The 14,786-nt window shown below is 40.9% G+C and overlaps 1 protein-coding gene across 2 annotated transcripts in view; it reads left to right on the forward strand.

Annotated features, from left to right (window-relative positions):
• Positions 1-2,431: 2,431 nt before the first annotated feature.
• Positions 2,432-14,786, forward strand: part of ATAD5 (ATPase family AAA domain containing 5) — a 49,983-nt gene continuing 37,628 nt past the window's right edge. For both annotated transcript variants that reach the window (XM_044248365.1, XM_044248366.1), the window contains exons 1-3: positions 2,432-3,036; positions 7,215-9,115; positions 10,144-10,252. In XM_044248365.1, coding sequence (XP_044104300.1) covers positions 2,971-3,036; positions 7,215-9,115; positions 10,144-10,252 — 2,076 coding nt within the window. In that variant the 5' untranslated portion in view covers positions 2,432-2,970. The remainder of the gene's footprint in view (positions 3,037-7,214; positions 9,116-10,143; positions 10,253-14,786) is intronic.

A 14,786-nucleotide genomic window follows, 5' to 3' on the forward strand; every position in this document is an offset into this window, starting at 1 on the left:
ATTACTTTGATAAATACAAACATTAATAATTTTTAAAAGGGGGTGGGGCACCTGGGTGGCTTAGTCAGGTAAGCCTTGGATTCTTGATTTCAGGTCAGATCATTATCTCAGAGTCCTGGGATCAAGCCCTGTGATGGGCTTCCCACTCAGTATGGAGTCTGCTTATTCCTCTCCCTCTACTATCCCCCTCTACACATGCCCCTCTCTTTCAAATCAGTCAGTCAATCAACCAATCTTTAAAAGCAGTGGTTAGCCCAATGGGGGAAGATAAAAACCCCCATGGACACATCATAAATGCTAACTTGCTATACAAATGTGAGAACTCATTTAGTTTAAAACTTATAAATGCCATGAATTCCTATAGAAGAGTTGTGTAAAATACCAAGTACGTATTTAAAAATAAACTCAGTGCAAATGCTGAACAAACCAGTGCAGTTTAAATGCTTAGGAGTTGAGAAGAATAAAAAGCACTAGAGATATATACCTGATAACCCAGCAATTCCACTTTTAGGTGTGTCTTCTGGAGAAACATTACACATGTTCAAGGAGACATAGACAGGAATGTTTACCGGCTCACTGAAATAGAAAATTGGAGACAACTCTAAGGAAATGAATAAATAAAATGTGTCTAGCTGGATGGAATGCTGAGGAGTGAAAGGAAGTAAATCAGATCTATATGGATTATGGATAGCTCTTGAAAACAATTATGAATGAAGATTGCTGAGTGATATTTACATTGTAACCTTTTCTGTAGATAAAAACAACACTGAAGATTTTTCTGTGGATACATATATGTATCCATATGCAGTGCTACTACCCACCAAATAGGTAATAATGACCACCACTGGGGCCAAGAGGAGTTTGGGGGTTGAAGTCAAATGGACTTTTTTATTTCTCCTCCTTGTCCTCTTCCTCATCTGTCTTCTTGGGCAATGTTCTTACTCTATGGTGAGTAATTAAAAAAAAAAAAAAAAAAACACCAACCCAGAACAACAAAACAATATATAGAAGACTGAAGGTAGAGCAGTCTCCCTTCCTAAAAAACCTTATCCGGGGCTAATAATTGTAAAAGAAAAAATAACTACCTCCAGTTTTCTTTTCCTTTTTTAGATTTTATTTATTTATTTGCCAGAGAGAGAGAGTGCACAAGCAGGAGAAGCAACAGGCAAAGGGAGAAGCAGGCTCTCTGCTGAGCAGGGAGCCCAATAAGGGACTCCATCCCAGGATCCTGGGATCATGACGCCAGCCAAAGGCAGACGGTTAACAGACTGGGCCACCCAGGCACCCCTGCCTCTAGTTTTCACTGGAGAAATTTAAACCCTTTATGATGACAGAACAACATGGTATAGAGATGGGCACAATTACATCAACAGTTCAAATCAGTATGCATAACCCGATGTAACAAAGTGGCTTCCCATTTTATTTGATATATCCTTTTACTTGCTTTCACAATATCATCCAGTTAAAACTATGCACTCAAACAAAGTAAATATACTCTATATGTCCCTGCAACTAAAGTAAAAAAAAAAAAGTCAAAGCTAAACCAATCCTTGAAAACAATGCAAATGACGTATGAGATTATCATCACTACAAACCAGCAGAGTACTGGTACCCTGCGACAGCTGAGCACTCCCACCAGCTGAGGCCATGACATCCGGCCCGGCCCCTAGCTGCGCGCGAGGATGAAGTCCACGGGAAGAAATGCCTCTTTTAACTCAACTGAGGGTTAAAAGTGGCAATCTCGGATCCTGAAAGGGTGTATTTCGAGATAGGATGCTTGGCAAAATCCAAATAACATTCCTTCTGGGAAAAAATATAATCAATTACTTCCTTTCCTGTATTTTTCAGATTTCCACTTTTGAAAAAGAGCTAGCTTGGGACGTCAAAAATCTAGAGTTTTAATTATACGAAAACGGACTTTAGTCAAATCTTATCCTCATCTGTGAAACTGGGTGTCAGAAGTTGGAATCTCCCGGCGCCTGGGTGGCTCAGTGGGTTAAGCCGCTGCCTTCGGCGCAGGTCATGATCTCAGGGGTCCTGGGATGGAGTCCCACATCCGGCTCTCTGCTCGGCAGGGAGCCTGCCCCTCCCCCCACCTGCCTCTCCGCCTGCTGGTGATCTCTCTCTCTCTCTCTCTCTCAAATAAATAAATAAAATCTTTAAAAATATATGTATGTGAATATATATTTATGTATATACATATATATATATGTTCGAATCTCATGGGTGGCTCAGTGGGTTAAGCCGCTGCCTTCGGCTTAGGTCGTGATCTCGGGGTCCTGGGATCGAGTCCCGCATCCGGCTCTTTGCTCAGCAGGGAGCCTGCTTCTCTCTCTCTCTTTCTCTCTGCCTGCCTCTCTGTCTACTTGTGATCTCTCTCTGTCAAATAAATAAATAAAATCTTAAAAAAAAAAAACACCAAACAGTTAAAAAAATAAAAGTTCAAATATCCAAAATTCCCGCTAGTTTGAAATCCCCAAACGAGAGGAAGCCCGCCTCCTGCAGTTTCGCCCAAGAAGTATTTTGACCCTCTCTGCTCACCGTCCGCGCAGTCTCCCGAAGCAATCGTAAGCTCCGCCCCCTGCGCTCCGGACGGCGCGAAAACCCAATTGACAAGAACTCCCTCCGAAGCCCGCGGGTCCGATCTGTGTTCGGCCTGCTTTCCCAGTCGGGATTGCAGTCCAGGGCGCTCACCCTGGGGCGCCCGCGTCGAGGGCACCCCGCGCTCGCCGGCCACGTCCCAGAGTCCTCGCTGCCCGCGCTTTCTTACCGCCTCTTCCCGCGTCTGACTCGGCTGAGCTGGGCCCAGCCTCCGCGACCGCTCCGGCCGGGTGGGCGCCGGGGAGTCGGAGACGGCCCCCGCGGCCCCGGCTGCTCCCTCAGCGGGAGCCGGCCGCCTCCATGGCCTCCAGGCTGGCGGGGACCGGCCGCGCAATGCCCTAGGAACCGGCATTCCGGAAAGCTGGGAGCATGGTGGGGGTCCTGGCCATGGCGGCGGCAGCTGCTCCCCCTCCGGTGAAGGACTACGAGATTGAGGTGAGCTAGTGTATCTCTCTGTCTGTAGGAGGTGGGTGAAAGGTAATCCCGACTTTGGATCTAGGAGGGGAGAGAAGGGACCAGGTGAGGCCCCACGGTTGTGACATTGTGTGCAACAATTGCTGGAGTGTGTCGCTTCCTAAAGCCGTGATAAGTGCTAACAAACATTGGAAAGTCAGGATTCAAAAGATACCTCGACTAGTTCCCAGATCCTGAAATGTTGGTGGAACCTGATGTTTTGGACTTGTGAAATGTCACAGAGGATCCCAGGATCAAGTCTGGGTTCATCGTAAAGAATCAGAACTTTAGTTTGAAAAGAATCTCTGAGTTCACCTAGTCTGTCCACCTTAAAGACCTTTAAGAACAACTAGTCTGTTCAACTAACCTAAGACTACCGCTTAGATTGTCATTACGGGAGTCAAAGTAATTTTTTAAAGAATCAGTTTCTCAACTCATGCTTTAGAGCATGGAATGCTGTTATTCTTACGTTTTCACCAAGTTTCAGTGAAATGCTCTAAGCAATCGTTATAAAGATGCTTTCATGTCATGAAGTAATGGAGTAGCATCTCAGTGACAGTTGTATTTTTACACCTTTTCATCTCAGGCTAGCATTCTAACTGAAATACACATACTAGTGTCTGAAGAGAGCCAAGATGTACCTGCACTTATTTGACTCGGACTTTCTTATTTTTTAGAATTGAATAACTTTTGTCTATTTGCTAATAGTTGTTGTGCTGATATTTGTTTGCTAAATCAGGGCGGTTGCTCACTTTTCTTGGATGTGAAGAAAGACTTTTGGTACTTGAGTTAGACAGTTCTTTATTTTTGTATGGTCAGTTTATCAAGCTTTTCCTTACAGTTTCTGTTTTTGGTGCCCTGCTTATCTTATTTCATAGTAATGATACTTTCCTTTTAGTATTGCAGGGGTAGGGGCCTTGTATACACAATTTTGCTTAATATCAACTGTGCTGAGGTATCATTATCTGTATCCATAGAGATGAGGGAAGAGGATCAAAAAGCAATTAAAAGTGGGGCACCTGAGTGGCTCAGTCTGTTAGGCATCTGCTTTTAGCTCAGGTCATGATCCCGGGGTCCTGGGAACCAGGCCCCACATTGGGCTCCCTGCTCAGTGAGGAGCCTGCTTTTCCCTCTTCCTCTGCCTGCTGCTCACCCTGCTTGTACTCTCTATCTCTGTCAAATAAATAAATAAAATCTGGGGGAAAAAAAAAGAAAGAAAAGAAAAAATTAAAAAATTAAAAGTGGGGGCGCCTGGGTGGCTCAGTGGGTTAAAGCCTCTGCCTTCGGCTCAGGTCATGATCCCAGGGTCCTGGGATCGAGCCCCGCATCGGGCTCTCTGCTCAGCAGGGAGCCTGCTTCCCCCTCTCTCTCTGCCTGCCTCTCTGCCTACTTGTGATCTGTCTGTCAAATAAATAAATAAAATCTTTAAAAAAAAAAAAGTTAAAAATGGGCACCTGGGTGGCTCAATTGGTTATGCATCTGCCTCTTGATCTCAGGTCAGGTCTTGATCTCAGGGTTATGACTTTAAGCCTTGCATTGGTCTTCACATTGTGGAGCCTACTGTAAAAATTAAAGAAAAAAAAAAAGTTAAAAAGTAATATGCTTAGAGTCCTATGCTAGTAGATGTCAGAGCCAGCACTTGAACTTAGATCTGCCTGACTCTAGGGCCCATAGTATCATGCCTTTGATAACCATCTCGGGGTAATAATAATACTAACAGCTCACTATCATTTTCTTCCAGTGCTTTTACCATTTCATTTTAGCATGTGAAATTTTAATCAGTAATTTATTTTGCCTTGTATTTATCCAACTGGTTAGAAATTTGTGCCATTATCCATTTATTAACTACTTATTTTCTCACTAACTTAAATTCTACTGTTTTCATATACCAAGTTCTAAATATATACTTATTTCTTTATCTGGTTTTCTAATCCATTCCATTATGTTGGCTACCTTATTCATGCATCAGTACTATGCCTTTTCTTTTTTTTTAAAGTAGTCTCTACACCCAAGTGGGGGCTCAAACTCACAACCCCAGTATCAAGAGTCACACATTCCACTGACTGAGCCAGCCAGCTGCCCCTCAGTACTTTGTTTTTAAGAACGATAGCTTTGTGATACCTTTTAATTTTCTAGGAGTATAATTCCTCTATTCACTATTTTTTTTTTTAGACTTTATTTATTTGTCAGAGAGAGAGAGAGAGAGAACATGTGTACAAGTAGGGGGAGCAACAGGCAGAGGGAGGAGAACCAGGCTCCCCACCTAGCAGGGAGCCAGGTGAAGTTTTGATCCCAGGACCCCAGGATCATGACCTGAGCCAGAAGACAGATGCTCAACCAACTAAGCCACCCAGGCACCCTGTCCCCATTCATTACTTACCTTTTTTTTTTTTTTTTAAGATTTTATTTTTAAGTAATCTCTACACCCAGTGTGGGGCTGGAACCCGGAACCCTGAGATCAAGAGTCACATGCTTTACCAACTAAGCCAACCAGACACCCCTCGTTACTTATCTTTGAAAAAATTTTCTTGTCATTCTGGGAAGTTTAGTTTAACAAATGAACTGAGGGAAATTAAAAGAAAAGACTGATGGAGCTTTTAGTAGTAATAGTTTTTTCTAATATGTAAGGTACTAATTTATGGCCAACAAAAATATAACTTTGTATTATAGTCAACTTGATATGTGAGGGTAATAATAACAGGAGGCAGGCAGTAACTTTTAATAACAAAACACTGGAAAGTTTTGGTTTTTTAATTTGTGGTTAAGTGTCCTTCATAATTTTTACTTGATTAGTAAATTTGAGGATCATAAGTTTGTTCACTATATGTCTGCTTCTTAGAAATAATATGATTTTTTTAAAAAGATTTTATTTATTTATTTGACAGGCAGAGGCAGGCAGAGAGAGAGAGGAAGGGAAGCAGGCTCCCTGCCGAGCAGAGAGCCCCATGCGGGGACCCAATTCCAGGACCCTGGGATCATGACCTGAGCCGAAGGCAGAGGCTTTAACCTAAACACTGAGCCACCCAGGCATCCCTGAAAAAAAATGATTTTTTAAAATATTTATTTGTTTATTTTAGAGAGAAGAGGAGAGTGCAGGGGGGAAGGACTGAAGGAGAGAGAGAGAATCTCTCAACCTGTCTTCCTGTTGAGCACAGAGCCCAGCAAGCAGGGGCTTGATCCCATGACCCTGAAATCATGACCTGAGCCGACAGATTCAAGAGTTGGATGCTTAACTGACTGAGCCACTCAGGTGCCCCAAGAATATCTTGTTTTTAACTTAAAAAGGAAAGAGGGAATGGAATTAGTATTTGTAGAGTCTCTACCATGCATTTGACTTCACACATTCTTATGCAATATGTTCGTTACAGATTTTGTGGGATGGGTGGTAATATTCAAAGGTTATAGAATGAACAGAGGCCAACAGAAATTAACACATTTGTACATAAGTATAGTGGCCTTGAAACTTTTTATTCAAGTACACATAAAGTAAAACACACAAATTATAAGTGTATGGCCTGATGTGATATTGAGATTTGAATGTAGGTTTAATTTTAAAGCTCTTTCTTTAGGGCATCTGGGTAGCTCAGTTGGTTAAGCATCTGCCTTCAGCTCAGGTCATGTGTCCCACATTGGACTCCTGCTCAGTGGAGAACCTGCTTCTCCCTCTCCCTACCGCTTCCCCCAGCTTGTGAGCGCATGTGTGCGCTTGCTCTGTCTCTTGACAAATCAGTAAGTAAAATCTTAAAAAAAAAAAAAAAAAGGCAGAAAAAGCTTTTTTTGTTTTCCTAATAAATCAGGTTCATTACCTAAGGGAGCCTTCCTTTTATTATCCAAATATCTAAAATATCCAAATATCCAAAAATCTAAATATCTAAAATATTAGATCCGTGGGGCGCCTGGGTGGCTCAGTAGGTTAAGCCGCTGCCTTCAGCTCAGGTCATGATCTCAGGGTCCTGGGATTAAGTCCCGCATGGGGCTCTCTGCTCAGCAGGGAGCCTGCTTCCCTCTATCTCTCTCTCTGCCTGCCTCTCCCATCTACTTGTGATCTCTCTTTGTCAAATAAATAAATAAAATCTTTAAAATATTAGACGTATTTACAATTTATGTTTTGTATTATTTTGTTTGAAATAACTGCTTTTTTTTTTCTTTTAAATTGATAGGCCTGCAAAAAGCGAAGGAAAGATGATGACAGATCTTCCTGCAAAACAATTACAAAATATTTATCACCAATAGGGAAGACTGGAGACAGTGTCTTCTCTCCCCCAAAATCCAGTAATATTCTGGATTATTTTAGAAAGACTTCCCCCACAAATGAAAAGACACTGTCAGCAAAAGAGTGCAAGATAAAGTCATCTGCTCCATTGCCCTCTGACAGCAGCAAAGACTGTAAACCAGCATTGGAAATGTTCTCAAATCTAGAATTTAAGAAGAGAGGAAAGAGAGTTAATTTATCTCATCGGCTGAATAGTGTTAAAACTGAAAATGAATCTCCAATTAAAAGTAGTAGTGATGATAGCAAAAAAGACTCTAGTCTAAATCATGATTTTGTAGAAAGTAATACTTCTCTTTTACTCTACAAGAAACATGTAGAGGTCCTGGCAGAAAGTATTCAAGATAAAAAACAGCCAAGCACTATGACTTCCATAAAAAGCTCTAAGAAAGTGAATCCTAAAAAAAGGATCACAAAAAATGATTGCAAAAAAATGAGAAAAAGGAAGCACAGGGATATAATAGATCTATCTGAAAGCTTACCATTGGCTGAGGAGCTCCATCCAAAAGATGGTAAAGATAGGAAACAGAGTCCGCCTTCCCTAACTAATGAGATGGAGAGTCCTGCAAATGATGTGGACTCCAGAAATGACAGACCCGGGACAGCCCACTTACATGATAGTACAATTACTGTCTCTTACGAGGAATTTTTAAAAAGTCACAAGGAAAATAAAGCAGAACACATACCCGCCTCTACAATGTCGATCTGTATTCCCTCTGAAACTGTTGAAGATACGGTCAAAAGTGGTTGTATAAGTGACCCAGAAGCCTGTGACATTTCCCAACATGGACGCTATAAGACAGTTACTGTTCTTGCGCAAGTTCACCCTGTACCCCCAAGAAAGACGAGGAAAATACCCGCCATTTTCTTGAAACAGAAGCAGTTGGAAATGGAAAATAGTCTGTCTGATCCCGAGAATGAACAGACCGTTCAGAAAAGAAAATCCAATGTTGTCATCCAGGAGGAAGAGTTGGAATTGGCAGTGTTGGAAGCTGGAAGTGGCGAGGCCGTGAAACCAAAATGCACTCTAGAAGAAAGACAGCAGTTTATGAAAGCATTTAGGCAGCCGGCAGCCGATGCACTTAAAAATGGAGTCAGAAAGTCTGAGAAGCAGAAAGAACCCAATGAAAAATCTTTAAACGAGGAAGGAAGAGACAATAATTCTAAAAAAATCACAGAAAATCCTAATGTCCAGGTGGTTTCGAATTATGGCAATTCGCCGTCACACACTGAGAAAGGAAGTTTTCCTAACGAGAAACATAAAAAGCTGAAGAAAAAGGATAAGAAAATGTTAGATACTGGTACTACCACAGACGAAAATAGACAGGGCAATATTCAAAAGAAAGCAGCCACTTTTTCCTTGAGAGATACACAGAATCAAAATAGACTTAGAATGAGTTTAAGACAAAAGAAAATAGAAGTTTTCAAAAACAGCACACTATTTAACAGTGAAAGGCTTATTTGTAAAGATTTAGCAAATGATGACCTAAAGATTTCCTCTCCGTGTAACAAGAAGTCTTCAAGAAGAACCAGCATGCCGGTTAAGGATAACGTTATACATTCTAAAGCTGAATCTGAAGACAGTTTGGTAAATGTTTCCACACCCAAGCCAACCAGAAGGTCTATAAGAACCAGCAGCACACCTACTACAATAGTCATTAGCGGTACTGATTCTGAAGAGGGTAGTCCAGCAAAGGCATCAGCTCCAAAAGCAGTCAGCTTACTGGAAAAGCACAGTTTATATACAGCAGAATTAATAACAGTACCTTCTGACTCAGAGAGCCCTATTAGGTAAACTTTTGTATTTGTTCTGAAGTTCTGAGTAGTCTGAGTTTAATATCTGGGAAGGAAAATACTTCAAGCATTGGAGACTATTATTTTTTCTAGAACACAGCTGATTACTATAAGAAAACAGTTTAAAAAATGCTGTTTGTTTTCCACATTTAACTTAAAGTAAGGAATGGTTTCAGAAGGATTTTAGATGTATTTTGGATGACTTCAAACTCTCATCACGGTTGTTAACCTCCTAGAGAAATATTTTTCAAATATGAATTCTAGGAGTTCCTGGGTGGCTCAGTGGGCTAAACATATTCTTCAGCTCTGGTCATGATCCTGGGGTCCTGGGATTGAGCCGCATGTCAGGGTCCCCACCCAGTGTGAAGTCTTCCTCTCTTGCTCCCCCTCGTTATGCGTGTTCTCTCTCTGTCAGACAAATAAAATCTTAAAAAAAAAAAAAAAACCCCAACAAATTCTGTGCATGTAATAAACATGAGATTAAAAAATAAGAGTTTTTTCCCTTGGGTAAACTGAGCCATATTCTATGAGGTATATATACTTGCATGCTGGTTTTGGCCAATGGAAGAGTGATCTTAGGAGGCAATTTTCTGTAAAGCTTATGATTTCTAAAAGGAAACATTTTATGTTTTCTGAGAGTTTAACTTGAAGTTTGCCTTACTTTTGATCAGTAGTTTGACTCTAATTGGGAGTAATTTTTTTTAAAGAACTATGCAGGGCACCTGGGTGGCTCAGTTGGTTAAGCAACTGTCTTCAGCTCAGGTCATGATCCCAGGGTCCTGGAATTGAGGCCTCCATCAGGCTCCTTGGTCAATGGGATCTTCCTTCCCCCTCTTCTTTTGCCAGCTGCTCCCCCTGCTTGTACTCTGTCTCTCTCTGTCAAATAAATAAATAAAATCTTAAAAAAAAAAGAGAGAAAGAGCTGTCTAGAAATTGGAGCCATGGTTGGTTCTTTTCTATATTTAATTGAAATTCTTACACATAATTATGAAAATGCTTATGATTGTCTTTTTTTTTCCCCCCAGAATGAAATTCACCAGAATTAGTACTCCTAAGAAATCTAAGAAAAAATCTAAGAAAAGATGTGAGAAATCTGAAGCCACTGATGGAGATTTTACTTCTCAGACTAGAAAGGTAATTGAAATCTCAGGGGGTTGTTTAAGTGGTATTCTGTTTCCTAAAACAACAACTGCTATTAGAAGTAGTATGCCGAAAGAAGATACACAGATTTTATAGATTGGTTATGGTAACTACAGTCATATACTGTTACTATTATTCTGTTCCTCTGGTTAGTTTATTAAGTTGTCAACATAGCTTACTGCGAGATGAAAGCAATTGGTAAGGCTAGTATAATTTACTTAGAAAAAGTTTTCTTGGAGGCACTTGGGTGGCTCAGTCAGGCTCAGGTTGTGATCTCAGGATTGTGAGATTGAGCCCTGTTTCGGATTCCAGACTCAGCCCTGAGTCAGCTTGTCTCTCTCCCTTTGTACCTCCCTGAGCTTGCATTGTATGCGCTCTCTCTCTCTCTCCTCTGTTTCTCTCTAAAATAAATAAATAAACAAAATCTTTAAAAAGAGAGAGTGAAAAGAAAAAGGCTTTTTTTAGTAAGAGTTACATTCTAATCATTTTCCTTCAGGCTGCTTTTATAGGTCATGATTGAATTTTTGGTTTATTTCTATAGATCAGAGGCTAAAAAGTGGGGTCTATAACTCTGGTACAGGTTTAAAAACCCTGGTACTGTTGACATTTTGGGCTGGATAATTCTTTGTTCTAGGGGACTGATTGTGCATTGTAGGATGCTTAGCAATAATGGGGCCTCTACCCATGAGATGCCAGTAGCTCTCCACCTTCCCTGGTTCTAACAACTAAAAATGTCTCCACACATTACAAATATCCCCAGGAGGGAAAGAAATCTACCTCCCACACTGCCCCATTGAAAACTACTACCCTAAAGGGAGAAGTAGAGTATATAAGAATACTATAGGGGCACCTGGTGTCTCAGTGGGTTAAAGCCTCTGCCTTCAGCTCAGGTCATGATCTCAGGGTCCTGGGATCGAACACCGCATCGGGCCCCCTGCTCACTTGGGAGCCTGCTTCCATTCCTCTCTCTCTGCCTGCCTCTCTGCCTACTTGTAATCTGTCAAATAAATAAATAAAATCTTAAAAAAAAGAATACTGTAGCTGCTTTTACAAACTAATTTCCCCAGGGTGAGTAGGAACAGGTATGTGTGTGTCGAAAAGCCCCCGGTGTGATTGTGACATAGTCCTTGTGTGAATACCACTGCGACAGAAGATTGGCATCTCTTTTGTTGCTACTAACAGGTGTCATGTTTTTTGACTGCGTATCACATTCCAGACGCTATGCTTAGTACTTACCATTAATCTCATAAAGTAAATATTTAACCCTGTTTTGAAGGACAGAGGAGCCAAAGGAGGTGAGAACATTTTTAAGAGTAGTTGAAGTAGTGTACAGTAGGATCCAAACTGCATGGGTGCAGTGAAGGCTGATAAACAGGGAAAAAGTAGTAAGTGCTGTCGAGAGGTTTCTTCCTTTTTTTTTTTTTTTAAGGATTTTATTTATTTGACAGAGAGAGACAGCCAGAGAGGGACCACAAGCAGGGGGAGTGGAAGAGGGAGAGGCAGACTCCCTGCTGAGCAGAGAGCCCGATGTGGGGCTCAATCCCAGGACTCTGGGATCCTGCCCCAAGCCCAGGCCAGATGCTTAACAACTGAGCCACACAGGCGCCCCTCAAGAGAGGTTTCTGATATAGTCAGGAGTAAGTGGGGCTGGGAAGATGGGTGACATGGTCAGAATGTAGGATGTTGGAAATTACTTATTTTCAAGGTAATAGGATTATAGTTTTAGTTTTCTTTATTTGTCTGCTTTCTGTTTTTTTATAAACATGAACTTTTTTTTTTTTTTTAAAGATTTTATTTATTTATTTGACAGAGAGAAATCACAAGTAGACGGAGAGGCAGGCAGAGAGAGAGAGAGGGAAGCAGGCTCCCTGCTGAGCAGAGAGCCCGATGCGGGACTCGATCCCAGGACCCTGAGATCACGACCTGAGCCGAAGGCAGCGGCTTAACCCACTGAGCCACCCAGGCGCCCAAAAAAAAAATTTTTTTTTTTAAGGCAGCCTGTTCCATTGTAGGGCAGCTTCTTTCTTTTTCTTTCTTTCTTTCTTTCTTTCTAGATTTTATTTATTTGACAGAGAGAGACACAGCAAGAAAGGGAACACAGGCAGGGGGAGTGGGAGAGGGAGAAGCAGGCTTCTCGCTGAGCTTGGAGCCATACACAGGGCTTTATACCAGGACCCTGGGATCATGACCTGAGACCAAGACAGTACTTAACTGTCTGAGCCACCCAAGCGTCCCTTAAAATTTTTATCAGAAAAAAATAACAGGGGTGCCTGGGTGGCTCAGTCAGTTAAGTGTCCAACTCTTGGTTTAGGCTCAGATCACAGTCAGATTTGAGAGATTAAGCCCTGGGTGGGGCTCTGTGCGAAACATGAAGTCTGCTCAAAATTCTCTCTCCCTCTTCCTCTCCTTCTCTTCCCCCAACACTCATCTGAGCTCTCTGAAATAAATAAAATCTTTAAAAAATATGTTAGAAAAAAATGTTTTTCAAGACATAATAGAATTTAAAAAAAAAAAAGACATAATAGAATTACTTGCCAAAATGTGTGTGTGTATGGATTTTTCCCCACACCTTCACAAAACCATACCTTTTTGTGTAACAGATTGTTTCAATAATTGAGTTGTTAATTTAAACTTAGGTCAATTATTTTGTAAGAATTTATAAGATTTCATCAGCCTGCCAGAAATTTTGCTAGCAGAGCAACAAATCTATTCATCTACTTTACAGAAGTAAATCTTTGTTTTCCTAACCTTCTTACTATATTTTGAATATCCATAGCTATGCTTTTCAGTGGTTTTTAAAAAACAGCAAACATTTGTTTAAAAAACAGAAGTGTATAAAATGAAATATGAAAATTTTTCATCTTCTACTCTCTAGGGGTAACCCACTTTATTTTTTTTTTTTTTGAAGATTTTATTTATGTATTAGAGAGAGAGGGAGCAGACTTGAGTGGGGGGAGGAGCAGAGGGAGAGGGACAAGCACACTGAGCTGAATGCAGAGCCTGACTTGGGGCTCTGTCTCATGACTCTGAGATCATTACCTGAGCTGAAATCAAGAGTTCTGAAATCAAGAGCTAAACTGACTGAACCACTCAGGTGCACCCCAAGGGGTAACTCACTTTTAATAGTTATATGTTTGTCCTTCTAGACTTTTTTCTGGGATTAAACAGATATACATCACTTTTTAAAGAGATCATATAATGTAAACTATTTTTGTTGTATTTTTGGGCCCAGCGTGGAACCCAGTGTAGGGCTTAAGCTCATGACCCTGAGATCAAGACCTGAGCTGAGATGAAGAGTCAGACGCTTAACCTACTGAGCCATCCAGGTGCCCCTGGATGTTTTTGATCTAAACATAAAAACCTGTAAAACTCAGAATATTGAAAGCATGTTGTCTGGAAGATAATATTTAAATGCATGAGATCACTTAGTACATCAATGGCAAAGTCAGGCCTAAAGGCCAAATTTTTTTCTTATCTAGTGCTTTTTTCCATACTTAATACCTTTTTAGTCTCTCACCAGTGGATTCACCTCAAAGGTGACTAAAATCAAAGAACAGATGCCATGAAGATGGTGGGTAAATAACCAGCAATTCTTTCCTATGCATCCAGATATCTAATACATCTCTCTGGGTGTTTTCCACAAATGTAATTATATTTATCTGAATAAATTTCCAGTTAGAAATAAAGGCAAACCAAATATAAGTAGACACATTGTAATTTAATTTCCTTGCTAAGATTTGAGTAACTATTTCTTTGTCTTTTATTTAATATTACTTGTGATTATAGTTTTCTATTATATATATATTTTTTAATGGACTTCATTTTTTATTTATTTTTAAAAATTTATTTAATTGACAGAGACAGTGAGAGAGGGAATATAAGCGGGGCAGTGGGAGAGGAAGAAGCAGGTTTCCCACCAAGGAGGGAGCCCAATGTAGGGCTCGATCTCAGGACCCTGGGATCACGACCTCAGTTGAAGGCAGACACTCAATGACTGAGCTACCCAGGTGCCCTTTTAATGGACTTTAGTTTTTAGAACAGCTTTAGCTTCACAGCAAAACTGAGTGGAAGATACCAAGATTTTCCATATACCTCTTGTCCCCACACTGCATGGCCTCCCACATTATCAGTACCAGAGTAGTACATTTGTTAAAACTGATGAACCTGCATTGGCAGATCATTATCACCCAGAGTCTGTAGTTCACTTTAGGATCCACTCTTGGTCTTATATATTTTGTGGGTTTAGATGTATCATGGTATGTACCCACCATTATAGTATCAAACAAAGAGTATGGTATCACTGCCTTAAAAATCCTCTATGATGGGCCTGTTCATTGCCTCCTCCCCACCTAACTCCTGGCAACCACTGATCTTTTCTACTCTCCAAAGTTTTACCTTTTCTAAATTTTTTTTTTAAGATTTTATTTACTTATTTGTCAGAGAGAGAGAGAACACAAGTAGGGGGAGCAGCAGGCAGAGCAGGCAGAGGGAGAAGCAGGCTTCCTGCTGAGCAAGGAGCCCGATGAGG

This window comes from Neovison vison, chromosome 5 (genome assembly GCF_020171115.1).
Source record: "Neovison vison isolate M4711 chromosome 5, ASM_NN_V1, whole genome shotgun sequence".
Taxonomy (NCBI): Eukaryota; Metazoa; Chordata; class Mammalia; order Carnivora; family Mustelidae; genus Neogale; species Neogale vison.